The sequence below is a fragment of the Bos indicus x Bos taurus genome, chromosome 14, assembly GCF_003369695.1.
Source record: "Bos indicus x Bos taurus breed Angus x Brahman F1 hybrid chromosome 14, Bos_hybrid_MaternalHap_v2.0, whole genome shotgun sequence".
In the NCBI taxonomy this organism is placed as follows: domain Eukaryota; kingdom Metazoa; phylum Chordata; class Mammalia; order Artiodactyla; family Bovidae; genus Bos; species Bos indicus x Bos taurus.
Genome location: NC_040089.1, coordinates 28368252 through 28396142, shown reverse-complemented (window position 1 = coordinate 28396142; position 27891 = coordinate 28368252). Strand labels below are relative to the sequence as shown.

The window sequence follows — 27891 nt, the reverse complement described above, 5'->3', positions numbered from 1 at the left end:
GGAGGAGGGGCAGGAGGCCCGCGGGCGCTCTCCTTGGCTCCCCGGACCACCGCAGGAGAGGGCGGCGGGCATGGCGGAGGCGCGGCCGGGGCCGGCGGGGCTGCAACTCAGCGCGCTGCCCGACCACTCGCCGCTGCTGCAGCCCAGCCTGGCCGAGCTGCGGCGCCGGGCCGGGGCGGCGGGCGCTCCGCTGGCCGGGTGGCTGCTCAGCGACGCCTTCCTGCTGCGGTTCCTGCGCGCCCGGGACTTCGATCTGGACCTGGCCTGGCGGGTAAGGGGACCTTCCCGCCGAGCCCCATCCGGGTGACGCGCCGGGAAGCCGAGGCTGGGCCGGGACCCAGACCGATCCCTCGCCGGGACCCGTGCCGGGAGCCGGGGGCTGCGAGGGCCGTGTAACCTCGGCCCGGACGCTCCCGGGGCGCACCGGGCGGTGACAGCGGGTGTCCTGAGAAATCCCGCGCTGGTCCTTCCAGTTTCTCCAGGGTCGTGGAAACGGGAAACCTCTAAAAAAGTTGGCGCCCTCTGGGGTGAGGGCCTATTTGACCCCAAGCAGTGAAATTCTGCTCTTGGATGAGTCTCCCGAACCTATAAAGTTTTTCGGAAATGCCTTACTCTCCGCGGCAGAGCAGCAGAGATAAAAGATAATGACCTCTGAGATGTGGGAAGCCTAAATTTATTTCATCTCAGCAGATAACTCGACGTGTGGGAGAAATGAAATTGCCAGGAAAACTGAAAATCTGAAGCCAAATTCTAGCAAAAGAGTATTGGTAATAGTAATACTCAAGTCAAGGCATTAAAGCGGTGCAGAGTATCTTCAGCGGAAGGGTCGGGATGAGGCTTCTCCTTTGTGTTTCCAGGTGTGATACACCGGGTTGAGAGCAGGGTGGTGGGAAGACAGAAATCAGAAAGAGGGGTGCGACCTTGAGTTGTGTCACTTTGGACTTAGCATCCGCATTTGTTAAGTAACGGGTAAAAGGCGTCCAGAGATGGCTGGTTTCCAGGTCTGATCATTGACTGGTTTAACAGAACAGGACGTACCCAGCGCGGTGACCGCTCAGCAGCTGAACTTGATGGAGCCCTTTCTCCAAGCTGCTAGCTCACCCACAGCGAGCTGGGAGGCAGAGAAGTGTTACAGTGCAGCGTCCCAGAGGTCTCAGTATGGGGATTTTTGCTGTTGATAACTAATTTTTAATTGAAAAAGTACAATAAGTACAGATGCTTTTATTTTAATCCACAAAGAGTAAGCAATGCAAAATAAGTTCCTAAAAGTAACTTTCTAAAGCACAAAATCCCTCACCCCAGACCTTAGTTTACAAACCATCTACCCAGTCGCATTTGTGTTTACCTACCTCTTACCTGTCCAGGTAGAATACAGTCCACAAGCATATGTAGGCTTCCCAGGTGGCCCTAGTGGTAAAGAACCCACCTGGCAATGCAGAAGACAAAAGAGTCCTGGGTTCGATCCCTGGGTCAGGAAGATCCTCTGGAAAAGGGAATGACTACCCACTCCAGTATTCTTCTTGGAAAATCCCATGGACAGAGGGAGCAACCTAGTGAGCTACAGTCCATGTGGTCACAACGAGTTGGATACAACGGAGTGACTAACACTTTTCAAGCATATGTATGTGTTTTACATTTTGCCTTTTTAACCTAACTTAAAAAGCAGAGACATTACTTTGCCAACAAAGGTCCGTCTAGTCAAGGCTCTGGTTTTTCCAGTAGTCATGTATGGATGTGAGAGTTGGACTATAAAGAAAGCTGAGCACCGAAGAATTGATGCTTTTGAACTGTGGTGTTGGAGAAGACTCTTGAGAATGCCTTGGACTGCAAGGAGATCCAACCAGTCCATCCTAAAGGAAATCAGTCCTGAATATTCATTTGAAGGACTGATGTTGAAGCTGAAACTCCAATACTTTGGCCACCTGATGTGAAAAGCTGACATTTGAAAAAAGACCCTGATGCTGGGAAAGATTGAAGGTGGGAGGAGAAGGGGATGAGAGAGGATGAGATGGTTGGATGCCATCACTGACTTAGTGGAATGAGTTTGAGTAAACTCCAGGAGTTGGTGATGGACAGGGAGGCCTGGCGTGCTGCAGTCCATGGGGTCGCAAAGAGTTGGACATGACTGAGCAACTGAACTGATCTTACAGATCACCCTATTTCAACATGTATATTATTCTTTTTGGGGCTGTGTACTGTTTCATTGTCTCAATTTATTCTATTAAAATGTATTAACCAGTCTCCTGTATTGGACATAGGATTTGTCGTCAGACATTGGCAGTGCTGTCATGCACATGCTGTTCATTTCTACATTCAGTGATTACTTTTTGACTTCCTACAGTTTGCTTGGCAGTTCACAAAAGACAGAAACCGAGACAAATGGGGCTTCTTCCGTCACCAACTGAGTCTGATAGTATGTGTCTGTCTTTGTATAAAAATAGGAAAATCCTTACAAGATAAGTTCAGAACTTGAACAGCTGATGTACTGTGTGCATTCTCAATGTTGATAAATAAACCAGTTGTCCTCCAAAGTGTTTCCATTATTTTATCACTTCTATATTACATAGTGGTGTCTTTCCTCATATTATCACCCGCTGTGTCATCATACTTTATGATCTGTGTGTCAACCTGCTAGGCGATTAACTGTTTCCCATTATTATTATAATATGTTTAATTATAATTTGTTTAATTATAAATGAGGTTAATCATCTTTCATATAGTTAACATTTTAAAATTCCTTTCTAATTAACTGCTTGTTTTGCTATTTGTTTTATTCCACTTTGCTTACATAAAATACAAAACATCTTATTCATAAAATATCTTCTTGTATTAAAGAAAATAGGCTGTTGGCCTAGTTTCCGTCTTTTGACATTGTTAGTGCTATTTTCTTTCTGTACAGAATTTTAAAGTTTTTATGTCATCAAATATATTGATTTCATTGTTCTGTGATTGCTTCTAGTTTCATAAGCTCTTCTGCAAAATTTTCTCTAGTAATTTATGGCTTCATTTTTTATGTTGGGGTTGTCGATCTACTGGGCTTTAGTTTGAACTTAGGAAGCAAATAAGAGCCTGCCTATTTCCTTTGTTTGTCAGATGGCTACCTAGGTGTCCTGATATTTACTCACTTGCTACTAAATATGAAGAAACAATCTCAGTTTCCATGATAAGTATAGTTCAAATGGTACATTAAACATGTATAGTAGCTAACAATTAAAAGTGTATGATTTACCCTAATACCAAAACCAGACAAAGATGCAACAAAAAAAGAAAACTACAGGCCATTATCATTGATGAACATAGATGCAGGAGGAGAGGATGATATGGCTGGATGGCATCACCAAATCAATGCACATGAGTCTGAGTGAACTCCAGGAGTTGGTGATGGACAGGGAGGCCTGGCGTGCTGCGATTCATGGGGTTGTAAAGAATCAGACGTGACTGAGTGACTGAACTGAACTGATGGTAGTTCTATTTCCAGTTTTCTAAGGAATCTCCACACTCTTCTCCATAGTGGCTGTACTAGTTTGCATTCCCAGCAATAGTGTAAGAGGGTTCCCTTTTCTCCACACCCTCTCCAGCATTTATTGCTTGTAGACTTTTTGATAGCAGTCATTCTGACCAGTGTGAGATGGTACCTCATTCTGGTTTTGATTTGCATTTCTCTGATAATGAGTGATGTTGAGCATGTTTTCATGTGTTTGTTAGCCATCTGTATGTCTTTTTTGGAGAAATGTCTGTTTAGTTCTTTGGCCCATTTTTTTGATAGGATCGTTTATTTTTCTGTAATTGAGCTGCAGGAGCTGCTTGTATATTTTGGAGATTAATTCTTTGTCAGTTGCTTTGTTTGTTATTATTTTCTCCCATTCTGAAGGCTGTCTTTTCACCTTGCTTATAGTTTCTTTCATTGTGCAAAAGCTTTTAGGTTTAATTAGGTCCCATTTGTTGATTTTTGCTTTTATTTCCATTACTCTGGGAGGTGGGTCATAGGGGATTCTGCTGTGATTTATGTTGGAGAGTGTTTTGCCTATGCTTTCCTCTAGGAGCTTTATCGTTTCTGGTCTTACATTTAGATCTTTAATCCATTTTGAGTTTATTTTTGTGTATGGTGTTAGAAAGTGTTCTAGTTTCATTCTTTTACAAGTGGTTGACCAGTTTTCCCAGCACCACTTGTTAAAGAGATTGTCTTTTCTCCAGTGTATATTCTTGCCTCTTTTGTCAAAGATAAGGTGTCCATAGGTGTATGGATTTATCTCTGGGCTTTCTATTTTGTTCCATTTGTTTTTTGTCTTTGTGCCTACTGTCTTGACTGTAGCTTTGTATTATAGTCTGAAGTCAGGCACGTTGATTCCTCCAGTTCCATTCTTTTTTCTCAAGATGCTTTGGCTATTCGAGGTTTTTTGTATTTCCATACAAATTGTGAAATTATTAGTTCTAGTTCTCTGAAAAATACTGTTGGTAGCTTGATAGGGATTGCATTGAATCTATAGTTTGCTTTGGGTGGTATACTCATTTTCACTATATTGACTCTTCTGATCCATGAACACGGTGTATTTCTCCATCTATTTGTGTCATCTTTGATTTCTTTCACCAGTGTTTTATGGTTTTCTATATATAGGTCTTTTGTTTGTTTAGGTAGATTTATTCCTAAGTATTTTATTCTTTTAGTTGCAATGGTGAATGGAATTGTTTCCTTAATTTCTCTTTCTGTTTTCTCATTGTTAGTGTATAGGAATGCAAGGGATTTCTGTGTGTTGATTTTATATCTTACAACTTTACTATATTCATTGATTAGCTCTAGTAATTTTCTGGTGGAGTCTTTAGGGTTTTCTATGTAGAGGATCATGTCATCTGCAAATAGTGAGAGTTTTATTTTTCTTTTCCAATCTGGATTCCTTTTATTTCTTTTTCTTCTCTGACTGCTGTGCCCCAAACTTCCAAAACTATGTTGAATAGTAGTGGTGAGAATGGGCACCCTTGTCTTGTTCCTGACTTTAGGGGAAATGCTTTCAATTTTTCACCATTCAGGATAATGTTTGCTGTGGGTTTATCATATAAGGCTTTTATTATGTTGAAGTATGTTCCTTATATTCCTGCTTTCTGGAAGGTTTTTTTTTTTTTTTTTTTTAAGTGGATGTTGAATTTTGTCAAAGGCTTTCTGTACATCTATTGAGATAATCATATGATTTTTATTTTTCAATTTGTTAATGTGGTGTATCACATTGATTGATTTGTGGATATTAAAGAATCCTTGCATCCTTGTGATAAAGCCCACTTGGTCATGATACATGACCTTTTTAATATGTTGTTAGAATGTGTTTGCTTGAATTTTGTTAAGGATTTTTGCATCTATGTTCATCAATGATAATGGCCTGTAGTTTTCTTTTTTTGTTGCATCTTTGTCTGGTTTTGGTATTAGGGTAATGGTGGCTTCATAAAATGAGGTTGGCAGTTTACCTTCCTCTGCAATTTTCTGGAAGAGTTTAAGTAGTATAGGTGTTAGCTCTTCTCTAAACTTTTGGTAGAATTCAGCTGTGAAGCCATCTGGTGCTGGGCTTTTGTTTGCTGGAAGAGTTCTGATTACAGTTTTGATTTCTGTGCTTGTGATGGGTCTGTTAAGATTTTCCATTTCTTCCTGGTTCAGTTTTGGAAAGATACTTTTCTAAGAATTCATCCATTTCTTCCAAGTTGTCCATTTTTGGGGCGTATAGTTGCTGGTAGTAGTCTCTTATGATCCTTTCTATTTCTGTGTTGTCTGTTGTGATTTCTCCATTTTCTTTTTTGATTTTGTTAATTTGATTCTTCTCCCTTTTTTTCTTGATGAGTCTGGTTAATGGTTTGTCTATTTTATTTATCTTCTCAAAGAACCAGCTTTTAGCTTTGTTGATTTTTGCTGTGGTCTCCTTTGTTTATTTTTCATTTATTTCTGCCCTAACTTTTATGATATCTTTCCTTCTACTAACCCTGGTGTTCTTCTTTTCTTCCTTTTCCAGTTGCTTTAGGTGTAGAGTTAGGTTATTTATTTGATTTTTTTCTTGTTTCTTGAGGTAAGCTTGTATTGCTATGAACCTTCCCCTTAGCACTGCTTTTACTGAGTCCCATAGGTTTTGGGTTGTTGTGTTTTCATTTTAATTCATTTCCATGCATATTTTGATTTCTTTTGTGGTTTGTTGGTTATTCAGATGCGTGTTGTTTAGCTTCCATATGCTTCTATTTTTAATAGTTCCTGCCACCCCCCACCCCCAGTAGTTTACATCTAATCTTACTGCATTGTGATCAGTAAAGATGCTTGGAATGATTTCAATTTTTTTGAATTTACCAAGGCTAGATTTATGGCCCAGGATGTGATCTATCCTGGAGAAGGTTCCGTGTGCACTTGAGAAAAAGGTGAAACTCATTGTTTTGGGGTGAAATGTCCTATAGATACCAATTAGGTCGAAGTGGTCCATTGTATCATTTAAAGTTTGTGTTTCCTTGCTTATTTTCTGTTTAGTTGATCTATCCATAGGTGTGAGTGGGGTATTAAAGTCTCCCGCTATTATTGTGTTACTGTTAATTTCCCCTTTCATACTTGTTAGCATTTGTCTTACATATTTCAGCGCTTCTGTGTTGGATGCATATATGTTTATAATTGTATCTTCTTCTTGGATTGATCCTTTGATCATTATGTAGTGTCCTTCTTTGTCTCTTTTCACAGCCTTTATTTCAAAGTCTATTTTATCTGATATGAGTATTGCTAGTTCTGCTTTCTTTTGGTCTCTATTTGAGTGAAATATCTTTTTTCCAGCCCTTCACTTTCAGTCTGTATGTGTCCCTTATTTTGAGGTGGATGTCTTATAGACAGCATATATAGGATCTTGTTTTTGTGTCCATTTAGCCAGTCTTTGTCTTTTAGTTGGAGCATTCAACCCATTTACATTTAAGGTAATTATTGATAACTATGATCCTGTTGCCATTTACTTTGTTGTTTTGGGTTCGAGTTTATACACCTTTTCTGTGTTTCCTGTCTAGAGAAGATCCTTTAGCATTTGTTGAAGAGCTGGTTTGGTGGTGCTGAATTCTCTCAGCTTTTACTTGTCTGTAAAGCTTTTGATTTCTCTTTCATATTTGAATGAGATCTTTGCTGGGTACAGTAATCTGGGTTGTAGGTTTTTCTCTTTCATCACTTTAAGTATGCCCTGCCATTCCCTTCTGCCCTGAAGAGTTTCTATTGAAAGATCAGCTGTTATCCTTATGGGAATCCCCATGTGTGTTATTTGTTGTTTTTCCCTTTCTGCTTTTGATATTTGTTCTTTGTGTTTGATCTTCATTAGTTTGATGAATATGTGTCTTGGGATGTTTCACCTTAGGTTTATCCTGTTTGGGACTCTCTGGGTTTCTTGGACTTGGGTGGCTATTTCCTTCCCCATTATAGGGAAGTTTTCAACTATTATCTCCTCAAGTATTTTCTCATGGCCTTTCTTTTTGTCTTCTTCTTCTGGGACTCCTATGATTCGAATGTTGGGGGGTTTGACATTGTCCCAGAGGTCTCTGAGGTTGTCCTGATTTCTTTTAAATCTTTTTTTCCTCTCTGCTTCATTTATTTCCACCTTTATATCTTCCACCTCACTTATCCTATCTTCTGCCTCAGTTATTCTACTGTTGGTTCCCTCCAGAGTGTTTTTGATCTCAGTTATTGCATTATTCACTATATATTGACTCTTTTTTATTTCTTCTAGGTCCTTGTTAAACTGTTCTTGCATCTTCTCAATCCTTGTCTCCAGACTATTTATCTGTAACTCCATTTTGTTTTCAAGATTTTGGATCATTTTTACTATCATTATTCTGAATTCTTTTTCAGGTAGACTCCCTATCTCTTCCTCTTTTCTTTGGTTTGGTGGGCGTTTATCATGTTCCTTTACCTGCTGAATTTTTCTCTGCCTTTTCATCTTGTTTGGATTTCTGTGTTTGGGGTGGCCTTTCTGTATGCTGGAAGTTTGTGGTTCCTCTTTATTGTGAAGGGTCCTCCCTGTGGGTGGGATTGGACAAGTGGTTTGTCAAGGTTTCCTGGTAGGAATTTTGCATCAGTGTTCTGGTGGATGGAGCTGGATCTCTTCTCTCTGGAGTGCAATGAAGTGTCCAGTAGTGAGTTTTGAGGTGTCTATGGGTTTGGTGTGACTTTGGGCAGCCTGTATATTAATGCTAAGGGCTATGTTCCTGTGTTGCTGGAGAACTAGTGTGGTATGTCTTGCTCTGGAACTTGTTGGCTCTTGGGTAGAGCTTGGTTTCAATGTAGGTATGGAGGCTTTTGGATCAGCTCTTGTCGATTAATGTTCCCTGGAGTCAGGAGTTTTCTGGTGTTCTCAAGTTTTGGATTTAAGCCTCCTGCCTCTGGTTCAGTCTTATTTTTACAGTAGCCTCAAGACTTCTCCATCCATACAGCACCAATGATAAAACATCTAGGTTAATGGAGAAAAGATTGTCCACAGTGAGGGACACCCAGAGAGGGTCACAGAGTTACATGGAGAAGAGAAGAGGGAGGAGGGAGATAGATGTGACCAGGAGGAGAAGAAGTGGAGTCAAAAGGGGAGAGAGCAAGCTAGCCAGTAATAATTTCCTTATGTGCTCTCCACAGTCTGGATCCCTCAGAGATGTTCACAGAGTTATACAGAGAAAAGAAGAGGGTGGAAGGAGACATAGGTGGCCAGGAGGATAAAAAGGGGAATCCAAAGGAGAGAGACAGATCCAGCCAGTAATCAGTTCCCTAAGTGTTCTCCACAGCCTGGAATACCCAAAGAGATTCACAGAGTTAGGTAGAGAAGAGAAGCGGAAGGGAGGAGATAGAGGCGATTTGGGGGCAAAAACGGAGAGTCAAAAGGGGGAGAGGGCAATCAGGCCAGTAATCACACTCCAAAGTAAAAATGGGTACTGAAGATTTGATTCTTAAAGGTTCAAAATTGATAACAAATACCAAAGAGCAAAAATTAAAAATCTAGAGTAGAGGTTAAAGTCTCAAAAATACAATATTAAAAAAAATCACAAAAATTATAAAAAATATATATGAAATTTGCTTTAAAATGAAAATTAAAGGAGTAATGAAAGACTTAAAAATATAAAAAGTTTAAAAAATGATAATAGTAAAATATATCTAGGAATTTTTCTGGTGCTGTTGCCGGCAGTGTGGGATCAGTTCAGTTTCAGATAGTTCCTTGTTCCAGCTTATACTTCTTCTTGAGGTCTATATGCCCCTTCCAATGTAGTCTGTGCTAACTATACGGTTTTAGTCTGTCACACCTGTCCCTTCTGAAGTGGTTCTCTCTGTTTATTTTGGCTTCTGTTAGCAAATCTCTTCAATGTCTAATTTCCACCCTGACACAAGGGGACGAAGGTGGTCACTTATTTAGGCTCACTTGTTCAGTTGTGCTGTGGGGAGGGAGGAACACTGCAAATATCACTGGTGTGTGTGGGGAGTGCTTGCAGTGTCTGGGCCACACTGGGTTTGCGCCCACTCCCAGTGTGGGCTTTCCCTGTCTGTACTGCTCAGGCTCCAGGTTGCTCTGCAAGGGAATTGTCTAAAGTGGGCTCTGGGTTGCGTGTACTTCCCAGGTCTAAGCTGCTCAGGTTCAGATTCTTGGGTACTCCATAAAGGCACAGACTCAGTCGGGCCTGGGTTTTGTGCCCTTCCCAGGTTCGAGCAGCTCAGGTGACCAGGTGCTTGGCGAGCGCACGCTCCCCAGGTGGGCGGTGCATCTTGTCACCTCCCCCGTGCCAACCGCTCGGTTTCCTGAGTATGCAGCGGGAGTGCCGTCTCAGGTGTGCCATATGTCTCCTCTGGGGAGCTGATCTCTGGCTGTGACCCTCCTGGCAGATGTCCACCGTCCGGGAGCCCAGGAAGACTTGGTTAGCAACTTGGGAGCCTGCTCACAGTTTGCTAGAGGATGCCATCTCTGGGGCCGAGATCGCCCCTTGCCTTCTGGCTCTGGCTGTCGCTTGCCTGCCTCTCTGCCTTCCAGCGAGGATGGGCCAGTCCGCAGCCGGCTAGCTCTCCTCTGGTATTCGTTCAGTCCTTTGTTCTGTGAGTGAGCCCAGCAGTGCCTTAGGTTAGAGCTTTTTTCGGGAAGCTTCTCTCTCTCTCTCTTTCTTTTTCTCTCTCTCCGGCTATCCCACAGTTTGGATTGCTATCGCAGTTAGCTCCCTCAGATTGTCCTCAGGGCATTCAGACCCGGTCCTTACTCTAAGCAATGCAGCCCGTGCCTCCCTGTCCAGCCCCCACTTGCTGGTGGCTGACGCGAGCATCTGGGCTACTTCTACTCTGGGAGTTGTGGTTAGGTGTGTAATCTGTGGGTTTTATTTATTTATTTTCTCCTCCCAGTTATGTTTCCCTCTGAAATTCCAAAACTCCCCACAGACCCGCCAGTGAGAGGGTTTCCTGGTGTTTGGAAACTTCTTCTCTTTCATGACTCCCTCCCCGGGATGGGTCTCTGTCCCTAATTCTTTTGTCTCTCTTTTTATCTTTTATATTTTGTCCTACCTCCTTTCAAAGATAATGGGCTGCCTTTCTGGGTGCCTGGTGTCCTCCGCCAGCATTCAGAAGTTGTTTTGTGGAATTTACTCAGTATTCAAATGATCTTTCAACGAATTTGTGGGGGAGAAAGTGGTCTCCCAGTCCTATTCCTCTGCCGTCTTAGGGCCGCCCCCTAAATACAGCTTCTTTTGTAAAGTTTACCTTACAAGAGTCAGTTTCAGTCTCCACTCTGCTCCTGATAGTTACTGCCCTCCCATTAATGTGTAATTTCTTCAAACTTGGACATGAGTCTGAGTGAACTCTGGGAGTTGGTGATGGACAGGGAAGCCTGGCGTGCTGCGATTCATGGGGTCGCAAAGAGTCAGACACGACTGAGCGACTGAACTGAACTGAACCCACAAAATGGGGTAACCATAGTTACCTCTCAGAATGGTCATGAGCAAGAATTGAAATGATGCTATTAAATGCTAGAAAAGTGGCACAAAGATGGTTGTAACTTTATTTGAAAGTATGTACTCTGTTATGAAGCATGGTTAAGATAAGCTGTAACTTTTTATACTTATTTATTGCTAATGGTGGTACAAAACAGGCACATTTGGGGAATAAATATTCACTTGCAGCTGGGTTTTTTTTTTGTTGCTGTAGACTTTATGTGGTTTGTTGGATAATTGCTGAGTAGCAGTTTACATAATTTTATGTAATTTATTTATGTAAGCTGGACCTTTGAATTTATCAGTGAAAAGGTAATAATCAAAGATCCAGGTGTAGAGCTGTCAGTTTGCAAAAATTAAGTGTCAAAAGGATGAGGGTGATTTGTACATCTTCCAACACATCTGGTTTAATCATATATTTATTTATTCTTTCACTCAATACATGTACCTATTTCCTGAGTGCCCAGCATTCTGCAGAGATCAATGAGCTGAAGAACCCACCTCTCTTACTTAAAAGATCCCTTTTAATAAAGCTATATTTTTTTTATTATTCCATGGGAAAATAAACATCTCTTTTAAAAAAAGTATTACTTTATTTTTGGCTTTGCTGCATCTTTGTTGCTACATGTGGGCTTTCTCTAGTTGTTGTAGGTGAGGCCTACTCTTCTTTGTGGGGCATGGGCTTCTCTTCGAGGTGCTTTCTCTTGTGGAGCATGGGCTCTGGTGCACGGGCTTCAGTATTTGCAGCACGAGAGCTCAGTAGTTGTGGCTCTTGGGCTTAGTTGCTCCACAGCATGCAGAATCTCCCCAGACCAGGGATCGAACCTGTGTCCCCTGCATTGGCAGGTGGATTCCTATCCACTCCGCCACCAGGGAAGTTCAAATTGTTATTTCTTTATTGGAGCTCCTACAGTGCTTCTGGTGTTTTGCTTGAGTCAAAGTTTAAAGAACTGTTTTTACATCCGAGGGAAGTATCAAAAAAGTGATGAGCATTGAAGATGCTATTAACACTTATTCCCATGCCCACTAAGACAGGAGGAGGAAGAGAAATTCATCTGGTGCATAGAATGAATGCATTAGGACCTACAATGTGTCTTTTGTTCTTGCTGCATTTGGAAACTTCTTTTTAGGTCACCAATTATTTCTTTGTTGGCAAATTTACTGACTTTTTTCCTTTCTAACCTCTCTGTTGCATTTAATTCTTAGTAACATTAAGGCAAGTTTATTAAATACAAACTTGACAGAGTGAGAGAAAGAAAGAGGGAAACAGAGAAGCACAGCAAAACAGATGCTGTTTCCCTCCCGTCTGTGCATCATGACACCAGTTCTCCTGTGGTGCAACCAGATTCTCTTTTCCTCCAGCCATTCCCAGCCATTTACATCCCCCCAAGGCTTGGTTTTTTAAACTTGTAGGTTCTCCTTCAGATCATTGCTACTTTGTGAATACAGTTATCATGTTTATTCCAATGACTCAAAAGCAAAATTTGTCCTGTCTTATGATCTGAACTTTGATTCTACATTGCTAATAGATCTCTTTAAACTCAAAACAAATATATTGTCATTTTAGAAAAACTGAAAATCATAAAGAGATCTATTGAAATATAGTACATTTTAAAAGTGTAATTTGAGGTAAATATTCTCTACCATGGACATCCCAGGTGGCAGTAGTGGTAAAAACACCCTGTCCCTGCCACCCCCACCACAATGAAAGAGACAGATGCAGCAGACTCTGGTTTGATCCCTGGGTCAGGAAGATTCCCTGGAGGTGCAAATGGCAACCCACTCCTTGCCTAGGAAATCCCATGGACAGAAGAGCCTGGCAGGCTACAGTCCATGGGGTTGCAAAGAGTTGGGCATGACTAAAGTGACTTAGCACGCACGTGGTATCTGGATCCCAAAAAGCAAAAAAAGAGGCTTCTTACCCTAGCACAGTGTCACTTCTGTCAAAGGGAGATGAGAGGCCAGCTCAGCTTCGAGAGGAAGGAATCACTGGACTCCACCACCTGGTGGAATTGGGACATATGTACACTGGATGGAGGGCATTTTAAAATATTTATTTATTTATTTTTGACTGTACCATGCAGCTTGTGAGATCAGTTCCCTACCAGGGTTCAAACCCGAGCCCCCTGCACTGGAAGCAGGGAGTCTTAACCAGTGGACCACCAGGGAAGTCCCCGAAGGAAGGCATTGTTGACAGCTGTCATTGGGAGTCTCTTTACTATAGGAGACAAATAAAAATTCCTCTCCTTTGAGTTTGTGACTAATTCCTATCACCCAATATCTTGGATGAAGAGTGCTTTTAGTTTTTGCAGCTAAATAGATACCCCAGGTTAAAATCCTATCATAATGGATTTTGTGATCTAGAGTTCTGTTAGCTTGGCAAGGGCCCTACATGATGCCAAGACTTTTCCATCACTCTTATAAAAGGCTTACCAGGTGTGCTATCTGTAAACAATTTTTATTTTATTTTTTAGTTACTGAAAAATTACTTTAAGTGGAGAGCAGAATGTCCAGAAATAAGTGCAGATCTCCACCCTAGAAGCATCCTTGGCCTCCTGAAGTCAGGCTACGTCGGTGTCCTGAGAGCCCGAGACCCCACCGGCAGCAAAGTTCTGATTTATAGAATTGGTAAGTCACACACTTCTCCTCTTTTCTATTTTTCTTGACTGCCATATCAGAAGCTTCCATGAGTTTATATTTAAGAGTTTAGCTTTTTAACTTTTAACTTGGGTTTTGTTGTTGTTGCTTAGTCACTAGGTCATTAAGTCATTAAGCAGGGCTCTCTTGGTGGCTCAGTGGTAAAGAATCTGCCTGCTAATTCAGGAGACAGGGTTTTGATCCCTGGTCTGGGAAGATTCTACATGCCTTGGAGCAACTGAGTCCATGTGCCACAACTACTGAACCTGTGCTCCTAAGCCCGGGAGATGCAACTACTGAGCTTAAGTGGTGTCCCAGTTACTGAATCCCGAAGGTTCTAGAGCCTGTGCTCAGCAACAAGAGAAGCCACCATAGCGAGAAGCCCACACAACACAACTACAGAGCAGCCCCTGCTCACCACAAGTACAGAAAAGCCCAAGCAGCAACAAAGACTCAGCATAGCCAAATAAATAAATAAACAAAGCTGTAAAAAACAAAGAGCAATCCCATTGTGCCTTCCTAGGAATACCTCTGATTATTGCTTCTGTTTCTTTGTCTTCATAATTTTCCATGCTATTATACACTACCCATTAACATCTAAATCTGTTAGGGTCAGCCAAAATTCCCTCCTCAATCCCATGAGACCGTTTGGCCTCCAACCCAGCCACCTCCCCACACTTCCCATTCTCAGCCACACTTTTTAAGTTAGTCATGTTCACTACTCACATTTTCTCATAGCTCCTCTCAACATCCCCTGGACTAGTTCCACTCCCATCTTTCTGCTGAAATGACCTGAGCAAATCATCAGTGATCATCTTTTCACAGCAAACCTCTTCCTCTCTGATACCACAGTCTCCTGGTGTTTTCTCCCAACTTAACTGACTATTCTTAGTCTCCTTCACTGGCACTACATATTCTACTTCAAATTCTGAAATTCTTTTAGACATTGGCCCCAGCTTCCTCTTCTTAGCTATATATCTCTGTACTACAACAGAGAGAACCGTTAAGTCCACAATAATCACTGCCATAGGCCTAGATATAACCACAAAATCCCTGAGATTTGTATCTTCAGCCCATCCTCTCTTTGTTTCTCAAAGCTCCAGACAACCAGTTCCCTGTCTCAACTGTACCCGCCTGGACATTTCACCAGCACGATTTTAATGTGTTCAAAACTACCTATAATCTTTCCTTCCCCAAACACAACAAATGGTACCACCATTCTACCCGATTGTCCAAGCCAGAAACTTTGGTATTTTTAGAATTTTACCTTTCTTTAGTCATAAATCTTTTCCCTCCCTTCATCTTGTTAGGTATTGCATGAAACTTTTAATCTGAAGATTTGCATCTTTTTCCAGCTTTGGAAGAATTTTCCTTTCCCCTCTGTTGCCTATTATCTGTGTTTTTTGTCTTCCAGAACTCTGATGAGTTGGATTTTGAAACTTCTGTATCTAGCTGCCCATCTCGTACCTTTTTATTCATACATATTGACTTCTGGCTCTCCTATGCTAAAACTGAGAGAATTCCTCAGCTCGATATTCCAGACCTTTATTCACTTGTTGGCTGTGTGTTTTCTGACATTTGTCCTATTAACAGAGATTTGCTCAAATTGTCATTTTATTTCTAAGAACTCAATTGATTCTTTTTCATAATAGCCTCTTCTAATAGTAATAGCCTAGGGCTTCCCTGGTGGCTCTGACAGTAAAGAATCTGCCTGCAATGCAAGACAGCCAAGTATGATCCCTGGGTCGGGAAGATCCCCTAGAGGAGGGCATGGCAACCCACTCCAGTATTCTTGCCTGGAGAATCCCATGGACAGAGGAGCCTGGCGGGCTACAGTCCATGGGGTCGCAGAGTCGGACATGACTGAGTGACTAACACACACACAATAATAGCCTACAGTATCTTTATTTTTCCCCACTGAAACTATTTTGTTTCCTTTTTCTTGTTTTATTAGCTGTCTCCTTCTATTGTAATGCCTTTGTCTATTGAGTTGGATCCTTTCTTCTTTTGTGTGTCAGTATTTTTAAAAATGTTATAATTCGTAGTGGTTGCATATCTTTTTAATAGATCGCCTTCTTGCCTATCCATTACTGTCACTTTTGCCCACCATGGCCTCCCCCAGGACTAGTGGGGGAGGGGAGAGGATAAGAATTCAGCAACTCCTTAGCACAGGTATTCCTTGTTTTTCCTGGGTGGCTACCCTAGTGCTTCTTGACTTGACTTTCCAAGACCACACTCACTGTTCTAGCCTGTGTGGACATGACCGCTACACGCTGCTCATCATGGAGGGGTGTCAGAGAGAATCTACCTGCCTGTCTCACGCATTTCCCTTAGCAACAACCTCTGTGGTTACCATAGGACCCTGGCTACTCTTGGTAATCCAGAGCCTTGCTTTTCCCATTTTCAATACCTTTGAATGTGGAGCATATCCAGAGGCATTCCCACCTTCAGCCACAGCTCCGTCCTGCATATTTTGTGCTGTAGTTTCATCTGGCCATCAGACACAGCCTGCATTCATTCTTTTATTTTCCCCATGCCCTTAGGAATCTGTTCTTCTTCTTCTTTTTTTAATGTGGACAAGGAGACACATGTGTGATCCCTGGGTCAGGAAGAGCTCCTGGTGAAGGGAACGGCAACCCTCTCCAATATTCTTGCCTGGAGAATCTCATGGACAGAGGCGCCTGGTGGACTATAGTCCATGGGGGTCACAAAAAAGTAGGACACAACTGAGTGACTAACACTTTCACTTTTTTTTTAAAAACGTCTTTATTGAATTTGTTACAATATGGTTTCTGTTTTATGTTTTGGCTTTTGGACCCCAACGCATGTGGGATCTTAGCTCCCAGGGATTGAACCCTCCCCTGCTACACTGGAAGGCAAAGTCCTAACCACTGGACCACCAGGGAAGTTGAAAGAATCTGTTTTTTACTAGCGATTTGAGGGAGGGAGGGAAAAGCAGGCTCATGTTCTTGGACCACCAATTTGATCTGTTATTCTATTCATGATCTTCGTATATGTACTATTTCTATTGATCTTGAAATCTAAAAAGAATCCATTTCCTTCTGTAAATCTTTCTGATCCTTTATTCTTCACACAGTACTGAGATATAAGTTTTTACATTTTTTTTTTTCAGCACACTGGGACCCAAAAGTTTTCACAGCTTATGATGCATTTCGTGTGAGTCTCATCACGTCGGAGCTTATTGTCCAGGAGGTAGAGACACAGCGAAATGGAATCAAGGCTGTCTTTGATTTGGAAGGCTGGCAGTTTGCTCATGCCTTTCAAATTACCCCCTCTGTAGCCAAGAAGATTGCTGCTGTTCTCACAGTAAGTGTGTAGTCTATTCAGGATTGTTTTCGTTCCATCGCTCACTCGTGTGACCTCATGAACTGCAAGCACACCAGGCTTTCCTGTCTTCACTGTCTCCTGGAGTTTGCTCAAACTCATGTCCATTGAGTCGGTGATGCCGTCCAACCATCCCATCCTCTGTCATCCCCTTCTCCTCCTGCCTTCAATCTTTCCCAGCATCAGTCTTTTCCAACGAGTCAGCTCTTCACATCAGGTGGATAAAATATTGGAGTTCCAACTTCAGCATTGGGTTGATTTCCTTTAGGATTGACTGGTTTGATCTCCTTGCTGTCCAAGGTACTGTCTTCAGGATAATGCTTCCAAATATTAAATATAAATTTAGTTGTGTGTTAAAGAGAAGGGATAGTATATTTATTGGGCTTCCTTGGTACCTCAGCTGGTAAGGAATCTGCTTGCAATGGAGGAGACCCTTGTTTGACTCCTGGGTCAGAAAGATCCCTGAAGAAGGGATAGGCTACCCACTCCAGTATTCTTGAGCTTCACTGGTGGCTCAGACAATAATGCAGGAGACCTGGGTTTGATCCCTGGGTTGGCAAGATCTCCTGGAGGAGGGCATGGCAATCCACTCCATTTATTGGGCTTCCCAGGTGATGCTAGTGGTAAAGTCTCTTTCTGCCAAGAGACTCGGGTTCAATTCCTGCATCAGGAAGATCCCCTGGAGTAGGAAGTGGTTCCCTACTCCAATATTCTTACCTGGGAAATCCCATGGATGGAGGAACCTGGTGACCTATAGTCCATGGGCTGCAAAGAGTCAGACAAGACTGAGTGACTGAGCACAATCACACACATAAGTACATTTATTAGAAAATTAAATAAAATTTTAGAAGAGATACATAGAATTCAATAATGGTAAGAGGAAGTAAAATTATTATTTCAAAAAGAAAGAATGTTGCAACAAACTGAAAATATGTTCAAAATTTCAAACCACAGAATTCATACATTTAAACAAGAATGTGATGACTTTATCTGTCATTAAAATTTTGTTCCTAAATTAAAAATTGACTCAAAAAATAATATTGATAACAATGATAATATACAACAAAGTGTCATATAGGTTTGGTTGGTATAGATTGAACAGTTCATTCCAGAAAATAAGTCTTAAAAATGGCCATCATCTTTGACCCAGTAATCCTACTGTGGAAATCTAGCCAAGGAATAATCTTAAATATAGCAAAGACTTTGTGTATAATAATGATGGTTTACTCTGTGCTGGATACTTTACTGAATGTTTTAAATGCATTACCGTTTAATGGCTACACCAAAAGCTTATGACATATGACTATTTTTTTCCATTTTACACATTATTTTACTATGTCAGAGAGGTGACATGCTGCTGCTACTGCTAAGTCACTTCAGTCGTGTCTGACTCTGTGTGACCCCATAGACGGCAGCTCACCAGGCTTCCCCGTCCCTGGGATTCTCCAGGCAAGAACACTGAAGTGGGTTGCCATTTCCTTCTCCAAAGCATGAAAGTGAAAAGTGAAAGGGAAGTCACTCAGTCGTGTCCGACTCTTCACGACCCCATGGACTGCAGCCTACCAGGCTCCTCTGTCCATGGGATTTTCCAGGCAAGAGTACTGAAGTGGAGTGCCAGTGCCTTCTCCGAGAAGAAAATTAGAAACAGCTTATTTATCCAGAAATAGGAAAAGGGTTACTTGGACGATGATACAGCCACTTGACAGATTATAGCTTCAATATTTAAAACCCACTATGTTTACAAAAATTGTGTTATGTCTGTGAAACAAAACAGGGTGTAAATTATTTAGAGAGCATAATGGAAATTATGTTTAAAATAAAATTATTCATAGAAAGAACCTGAAAGGAAAAGTGACAATTTGGTAACACATCTCTAAAAGCTGTGTGTTGAAAAAAAAAAAAGAAAAGAATTTTGCATAAAAGAACCTTGGCAGGAAAAAATTAACAACACATCTTTGGTTAGGGAAACTGCTGATAATGTTTTTCTTTCAATTCTTAACTTTGTAACCTTAGAAAAAAGCTGATATTACTTTGATATGAAAGACTTATACCTGTGTCAAAAGTTTAAAAGTGAAAAAAAAGTTTAAGTGTTTGTTTATTGTACTTTTTCTTTTGAAGGAAACTTTTATGAAAGTTTTTTTTCCTCAAAATAAAAATTTGAAGGGAAAAGTTAAATATAAATATACAAGCGACTCACTGATTTTTCAAAAGCACATTTATATGTGATTGGGGGAGACATGTTCTGTGTCTTATTTATGAAATATGCATGTATTTCTTTAAATACTTTGCCTAAGTTACATGGTGAAAACTTTTCTTACTCTAGGGACAGCGAACTATAAATTAGGCTATTGTGTTGATGGCATAATTTTGAAAATTAAATCACACTTTAGGTATTGCTGTACATTTAGCAAGTGTTCAAAAAAGGGGTTTGTTGATAGGATCACATATTGATTTATGTTTTGTTATTAATAAGACATTTTCTTTATTTTCAAAAGGATTCCTTTCCATTAAAAGTTCGTGGTATCCATTTGATAAATGAGCCAATAATTTTCCATGCTGTCTTTTCCATGATTAAACCATTTCTGACTGAAAAAATTAAGGAACGGGTGAGTAAAACATTTTCAAATCACAATTCTTCTGTATTATATGTTCCACTCCTTTTAAAATTTAAGAATAGCTCTCTTATTACCACCCTTCCCCTGACACACACAGAGCATTATCCAAGTGTTTTGAATATTTAATAATCCAACTACTTTTATAAATAAAAATTTCTTTTTAATTAAAATCAAATACCAGATCTCCCATACATGGTTGGTGAGACTGCAAAATGATATATTCCCTATAGAGGGAAGTGTGGCCATAGTTATAAAAATTACAACCTTCACATTTCTGAGATTTTTTTCCAAAGATATACTCATGGGGCTTCCCTAGTGGCTCAGATGGTAAAGAATTCACAGGCTAATGCAACAGACACTGGTTTGATACCTGGGTCAGGAAGATCCCCTGGAGGAGGGCAGGGCAACACATTCCAGTATTCTTGCCTGGGAAATCCCATGGACAGAGGAGCCTGGTGGACTACAGTTCATGAGGTTGCAGAGTCAGACACTACTTAGCAATAAAACAACAACAAATAACTGCTCATAAACAAAATTATATATACAATTCATTGTAGCAAAAGATTGGAAACTATCAAGTGTATCATGAGGGAACTGGTTAAATAAGCTATGATACATCCACACAATGGAACACAGTACGACTTGCAGGATGTATTGGGAAGTGAAATAAGACCATGCAGAATAATGTTTATGTTATACTACCTTTTGTATAAAAAGGGAAGACATCAGAAACTATAGTTTTATTTGCATAAAAGTTATCCTCAAAAAGGATATACAACAACCAAATTGTTTACTCAGTATAGAACAGAAGCAAGTTATGGATGGAGTGGATGAGGTTAGGGTTGGGAGCAAGACACTGTCTTGCTGTCTTTTATCTTGTTTTGATTTCTAGCCATGTGAATGTATTATTTATGTAAATAATAAATGTACTTATATTAGACATGTGTAACTGAAAACCGCAGTACCCAAAGTGTGTGACTTAATGTCATGTTAGTTAAAGCAAAGAGATTTGATGTTTTATTACCTATCTTGTGGAGTCTTAGCTCAGGTGGTATCACTTGGAATTTTTCAAGTGTTCACAATAGAATCTGAGTTCCCCAAAATGGCAACCATTCTTCTGCATGAATCTGTAAAGGATAATTTTTTTTTTGTTTAGCCATGCCACATGGCTTGTGGGATCTTAGTTCTCCCACAAGAGATCAAACCTGTGCCTTCTCCAGTGGAAGTTCAGAGTCTAACCACTGGATCTTTCCAAGGAATTCCTTTAAAGGATAATTTTTAGAGCATAATATTTAGACAAATGTTGGCAACATCTAATGCAAGGACACAAACAGGTTTTAAAGGCTTTGATGATTTAAATCTCAAAAATTACTTAAATATAAGTACTGATAATGTGAGTAATAACATATTTGGAATTTTAGAAAGTATATTCTTTCGGATTCTGAAAATGTATTATCTTGCATCTTCTCAGAAAATTATGACCATAGAGCTTCATTTGAGGTTTTCCAGTAGGTATTTCTGTCTGTCTTTAAGAGGAACCACCCCTATTCTTTCATTTTTATAAAAGTCAATTTTTTGTTCATTTTTTCCTCTCTTCAATATAGTTTGATAATAGCTGGCCATCTCTGTAGAACTCTGAAAGACATAAAAATAAGTATTTCTATTTTGAGTTATATTTTGGATCACAAAAACCCCAAGATATAGCAATAAATTGAACCTAATAAACAGGATAACATGAGCAAGAAAAGAAGAAAAATTTAAAATTGAGAAGTTAAGTGGAGCATTTCAGTGGAAGTTAATTGACATGAAACAGATTTGCCAAAATGAGGAGGGTGAGGAAGACCAAATCTTGCCACTTTCTCCCTTTAAATGTTTTGGCAATACTCTGTGAATGATCTTATTTCCTCTTTCTTGAAGTGATAGTAGAATTTTTGAATTAAACATTTCTGAAAAAATCAAGAATTGGGACTGTGAGGTTCCTGAGTACAAGAAACTTGTTTCATTCCTCTTTCAGTCTTTGTATCCTAGCACATGAAGTGAAAGTGGAAGTCTTAGTTGCTCAGTCATGTCCTACTCTTTGCGACCCCCCTGGACTGTAGCCCGCCAGGCCCTTCTGTCCATGAAATTTGCCAGGCAAGAACACTGGAGTGGAGAGCCATTCCCTTCTTGAGGGGAACTTCCTGATCCAGGGATCGAATCCAGGTTTCCCATATCGCAGGCAGATTCTTTACCATCTGAGCCACCAGGGAAGCCTCAACCCTAGCACATCAGTTCAGTTCAGTTCAGTCCAGTCGCTCAGTCCTGTCCAACTCTTTGCGACCCCCATGAATCGCAGCACGCCAGGCCTCTCTGTCCATCACAAACTCCCGGAGTTCACTCAGACTCACGTCCATCGAGTCAGTGATGCCATCCAGCCATCTCATCCTCTGTCGTCCCCTTCTCCTCCTGCCCCCAATCTCTCCCAGCATCAGAGTCTTTTCCAATGAGTCAGCTCTTCGCATGAGGTAGCCAAAGTACTGGAGTTTCAGCTTCAGCATCATTCCCTCCAAAGAAATCCCAGGGCTGATCTCCTTCAGAATGGACTGGTTGGATCTCCTTGCAGTCCAAGGGACTCTCAAGAGTCTTCTCCAACACCACAGTTCAAAAGCATCAGTTCTTCAGTGCTCAGCCTTCTTCACAGTCCAACTCTCACATCCATACATGACCACAGGAAAAACCATAGCCTTGACTAGACGGACCTTTGTTGGCAAAGTAATGTCAACCCTAGCACATAGCAGGTGCTTATTAGAAGACTGAATTTACACATGAACCCTAGCAGATAAGTAAAGGTTGTTTATATATTTGTAACAAGATGTGCTTTTAATCAAAGTTTCCAAGTCTTTAACTTCAGGACATTATATGATGAATTTATATAGTTTAAAATGTTTGAAAATTTAAGTTCTCAACCATCATAATTACTCTTAGTTTATTAGCCAAAGACTATCTGTCAACTGTACCACATAAATTATTCCCCACATACCTAGTTGTGTGCTCAAATGTATGCTTTTGATAAGAACTAATAAAAAGAAATACACTTTTATCATCTACAGAACTATTTCAGGATATTCCACCTTTTGCTAAGAATCACCAATACATTAGTAGGGAACAGAAGGTATAAAATAATTTCCAAAAATTATTTATTATTTATTTCTGGCTGTGCCGGGCCTTTGTCGCTGCGCAGGCTTGTCTCTAGTTGCGGTGAGCAGGGGCTAGTCTCTAGTTGTGGTGCATGGGCTTCTCACTGCAGTGGCTTCTCTTGCTGCAGAGCACAGGCTCTAGGGTGTGGGGGCTTCAGTAGTTGTGGCTCCTGGGCTCTGGAACACAGCTCAATAGTTGTGGCACATAGGGTTAGTTGCTCCTTGGCATGTGGCATCCTCGTGGACCAGAGATCAAACCCGTGTCTCCTGCATTGACAGGTAGATTCTTTACCACTGAGCCACCAGGGAAACCCCCTGATAAGAACTAATAAAAAGAAGTACACTTTAATCATCTACAGAACCATTCCAGGATATTCGATCTTTTGCTAAGAATCACCAATACATTAATAGGAAATAGAATGTATGAAATGATTTTATTTAGTTTTAAAACTCTACTTTTGAAAGAAAAAGTATCTTTTTATAAATTCTGAATAGTTATAAGGATGCAAATATAAGAAAATAGTAAGATGAGCAGCTTCATCAGCTGCTGCTGCTGCTGCTAAGTCGCTTCAGTTGTGTCTGACTCTGTGCGACCCCATAGACAGCAGCCCACCAGGCTCCCCCGTCCCTGGGATTCTCCAGGCAAGAACACTGAAGTGGGTTGCCGTTTCCTTCTCCAATGCATGAACCTGAAAAGTGAAAGTGAAGTCGCTCAGTTCTGTCTGACTCTGAGCGACCCCATGGACTGCAGCCTACCAGGCTCCTCTGTCCATGGGATTTTCCAGGCAGAAGTACTGGAGTGGGGTGCCATTGCCTTTTCCATCTAAACTTATAAGTAAAATTATTGGCTTCATAAGCAGAGGGACAAATGATGCAGATACTACATCATTTGTCCCGACATACTACATGTTCTTCTGTCTTAGATGTGATGAGAATACCTCGTTTTATGATGTTGAGTTTCTGCTGGAAATGCCTCTGCTATACTGGGAGGCAGAGGGCATATCTTCTAAAACATTTTGTCTGTTTCAGATTCATATGCATGGGGACAACTACAAGCAAAGCTTACTCCAGTATTTCCCAGACATTCTTCCACTGGAATACGGTGGTGAAGAGTACTCCATAGAGGACATCTGTCAGGAGTGGACAAATTTTATAATGAAGTCGGAAAATTATCTCAGCAGCATTTCACAGACGGTTAAAGGAGAAGTTGTTACTTGATGTGAAAGGTTTCCTGATTAAAAATTCATGACTGAGATCCTATCTGGTTATATGAATGAAAGGAAGGGAATCTTTAAATTAATGCTTTTCTGATTTTTTTTTTTTTAATGTAAAAATCTTTTAACTTGAGCAACGTGGGTATTTGGGAAACTTCTTTACTTTTTAAGTATCTTTTCTTTACCTTAGAAGTAATTAAATGTTAGTATACCTTAAAAGCATAGAAGAGGTTCCTTTTTTGGCATTTGAAAGAAAGTTATCTCTGAAGTACCGTCATGTGTACATTTGTGTTTACGGTTTTATTTTTAAAAACTTTTCTGGTTATATAGGTTTAATTATAAATGAATACATAGTCCACTGAAGAGAAATATTAGCACAAATCAACTGACTATAAAAATCTATTCACACTTTTTTAGGTGTGTCAGATGAGACTATAATTCAGATTGAAGTCTGAGTACAGTTTTACATAGTTATTTCCACGGGCCACCAAGCTAGTTCACCTCAGGGAAATTCTATTTAGCATATCTGCACAATAGAAACTTTTGAATGAAGTCCATATGCAATAAACTATTATACGCTGCATCAGGTCTCTATGAAATTATTCATGTTGATACAATTAACTCCATAGAAATTCAGAGATGGAATAATATTTGGTTGCCATATACATGGACTCTATTTTTAACTAAACAGTAACATGACTACACAAGGGGAAGGGAATGTTTACATTGTAAAACCAGTCAGTTACATCTGGAACTTTTCAGACTATGCATGAAATAATTTAGGTTTTACTATATTATCAGAACATTCTAGCCAAATCCTACAATTCATATTCACTTAAAAAAATCAGTAGTTAAAATGTGCTGTTTGTACTGTAGCTATGTTAATGCATATTTCATTTATTGAGAAAGATATGTCAATATAACTTTCAATTTATGACAATTTTTACAGTATAATTTTGAATTTTATTTTAAACCTAATGAAAGAACACAGGATACAAAATTTGTTAAACATGTTTTAGCTTAGTTGGGTTTCAACATTAATCATACAATATTAGCTTTGTGAAAGACTATGTAAAGGCTGTTTTTCTTTATAAGAAAATTATTCTAATCAGATGAGTTGGTACTTATGATTCTTTGTACATACATCTGTAAAAAATCAAATGATTATGAATGTTCTTTAGAGAACGTCTTTGTGATTTAGCATTGGGAAGCTAACTGTACATTATAATTTTTGTTAAAAAAATTAGATCATGCTTGTTTTCTAAAAAATGATAAAACCTTTATAAAATCATAAATTTAAAACTGTTTAATTAAAAATAACAGCAGAATAAAAACACTTAAAAAGTGTAAATAACAGCAACAACAAAAAGCTCTAATTTACCCAACTTTTATTCTTACATGGTTTACATCACAAAGTTCCACTTCATTCACATTTTGGGAACTTAAACCACTTTCTTCTGACTCTATAAAGGAATGATTACTTTAGCACAATAGATAGTATTTTTAAATGTCTTTTAAATATTATTCATGGGTGATGTTATTAACAGTAAATAGAATTAAAGTAAGTCAATCAACAGAAGTACATTTCATGATAGGATTTTGAATTTTTTATGGAATGCAGTGATTCACTGAGGAACATTACAACAATGTAAAATAAACAAGCAGTTTTATAAGGTGGCACGATAAATCACTATTGAATTGTCTCTATTACTTTACAGTAATTGCACCAGAAGTGCCTTTTAAAAGACTAACATGTGCTCATTGTTACTGAACTGCAAGATAATGTTTGTTCGAATATTGTTCAAAACAAAATAAAGATTTTTCACTCAAACTATAGCTGTTGGTTGTCCATTTTTAAATAAGAATACTAGGTATTCTTTTTCAAAAACTGCTTTTCCTTACAGAAAAGCTTAAGAAAAAAGTATCATCCATCTAGTTGTCCTCAATTTCAATTGCAGACTGGTTCCCCCACTTCCACCACCGCTGCTCAGTTCAATACCACTTTCCCCGGTGTTGTTATGCTTAAAGGGACCACAGATTAATTTCATAAAATTAAGCCATGCATACTTTCAAAAGTGAAAACTTAAGTGATAAAAGCCAGAGTATATCACTTCATCAGATAATTTGATTTGGAAACTATCAGCCCAGATCATGATTTCAGATTATCAATATATTTCCCTTATGGAAATAACACAGAAGTCCTAGAGCAAGTAATAGTTTTGCTACCCACCTAAATCAAGCCAGCAGCTCACAAAACTGGTCAAACATACAAACCTCAAACTCAGCAAACTAGTAAGGTGATGTCTGAAATACTTTTGCTAAGTTGCTCAGGCTCCTCTGTCCATGGGATTCTCCAGGCAAGAATACTGTGGGTTGCCATTTGCTCCTCCAGGGGATCTTCCCAACCCAGGGAATCTTCCAACCCAGGGATCAAACCTGCATCTCCTGCATTCCTAAGAGATACAAACCTCCACTTAGAAAATAAATAAGACATAGAGATGTCATATATAACATTTTATTGTAATAAATTTGTATGGAGTCAGATGGTTACTAGATGTATTGTGGTGAACATTTCCTAAGGTATGCAAATATCAAATCACTTTGATCACACTTAACATACTCTTGTACATCAATTGTATTTCAAGAAATAAAGGCCTTTTCTTCTAACTCCAGGATCAGTGTCATCTATGAGTCTATTTTATCTTTCTTATTAGATTACTAGTACATATTTCTGTTCCTTCATATTTTAAATAATATTTTATGTTGGACACTGTGTTTAGCTGTAGAGTAACATCTGTAGGTAATATCTCAGATCAGTGACAGCTCTTCCTTTCCTTGATTTGTCAGGTATCACGAGAGCCTAGTAAATCCATCAGGTCTTGAGCTGGGTTGTAGATTTGATTCAGGCTATCTCAGGTTCATTCCCATTCTTCATGATTGATCCACTTGGGTTTTATGGTGTCTTGGATGTTCTCCTTTTTCTTAACAATTCCTTCAACAGATGTTTTAGTGGTGGCAACTGTGTGTATGTGGGGGTGAAGTGGGGTCATTGCCATGACTTATTTCTCTTTATTTCCCTCTTTATCTCCTTCTTTCCCTTCACTGTCCTCTCTTGAAGGGACACTACCTGCTTGTCAAAGCAGCTGTTTTGTCCTCAGAAACAATACTTACCTGAAGTTGCCATCTCTGGCTCCTTCCTGACAGCCAGTACTAACCCTCTAAGAGGGCTTCCCAGGGGTAGGCTTCAGCCATAAAGAACCCACCTGCCAATGCAGGAGCTGCAGGAGACACAGGTTCCATCCCTGGGTGGGGAAGATCCCCTGGACGAGGAAATGGCAACTCGCTCCACTATTCTTGTCTGGAGAATCCTCATGGACAGAGGAGCCTGGCGGGCCATGTTCATAGGGCTGCACAGTCAGACACTACTGAGCTCCTGAGCACAGGCATACACAGCCTTCCAAGACCTAGCCTGTGCTCAGTATCCTGGCATTTCATGTTTGACATTTTCTTTCAGGGCTTGATTTTGCCTATGCTTTGTCTAAATTACTTGCTCCTCTTTCCTCCTTTTCAAAGAGGAAGGCTTGCATCCTCTGCTCTCAGCATCGGAGTCTTGCAGCAGTGGAGAAAACTTGCTGGAGTTTGCTACTTAGCAGTCTTTCTGTTAATTTGATGTTTGTGGTGCCCTCCATCTCCAAGTATTGTTAAAGGCGTATATCATGTGTAACTTTATTTTAAACTCCTTGTATATCTCATGGTTTTTCTTAAGATCTGTAGACAGATTCTGGCTTAGGCAGTTGACATAAGTCTCTGGACACCAGCATAACTTATCTGTTTTTTCTTATTGGTATAAAATTAACTCTGTTGATGTGCCATATGCCAAGCTGCTTCAGTCATGTCCATCTCTTAGTGACATTATGGATTGTAGCCCACCAGGCTCCTCTCTCCATGGGATTCTCCAGGCAAGAATAATGC

The 27891-nt window shown here is 40.1% G+C and overlaps 1 protein-coding gene across 2 annotated transcripts; it reads left to right on the top strand.

The window, feature by feature from the left end:
• Positions 1-25755, top strand: TTPA (alpha tocopherol transfer protein). 2 transcript variants are annotated; one of them, XM_027561064.1, is made up of 5 exons: positions 13-271; positions 13407-13560; positions 16703-16896; positions 19410-19520; positions 23735-25755. In XM_027561064.1, the coding sequence occupies exons 1-5, from the start codon at positions 71-73 to the stop codon at positions 23921-23923; spliced, it is 849 nt and encodes a 282-aa protein (XP_027416865.1). In that variant the 5' UTR covers positions 13-70; the 3' UTR covers positions 23924-25755. The 2 variants fall into 2 exon arrangements, with proteins under 2 accessions (XP_027416866.1, XP_027416865.1); XM_027561065.1 differs by lacking the exon at positions 19410-19520 and having other exon boundaries at positions 1-271.
• Positions 25756-27891: the final 2136 nt, after the last annotated feature.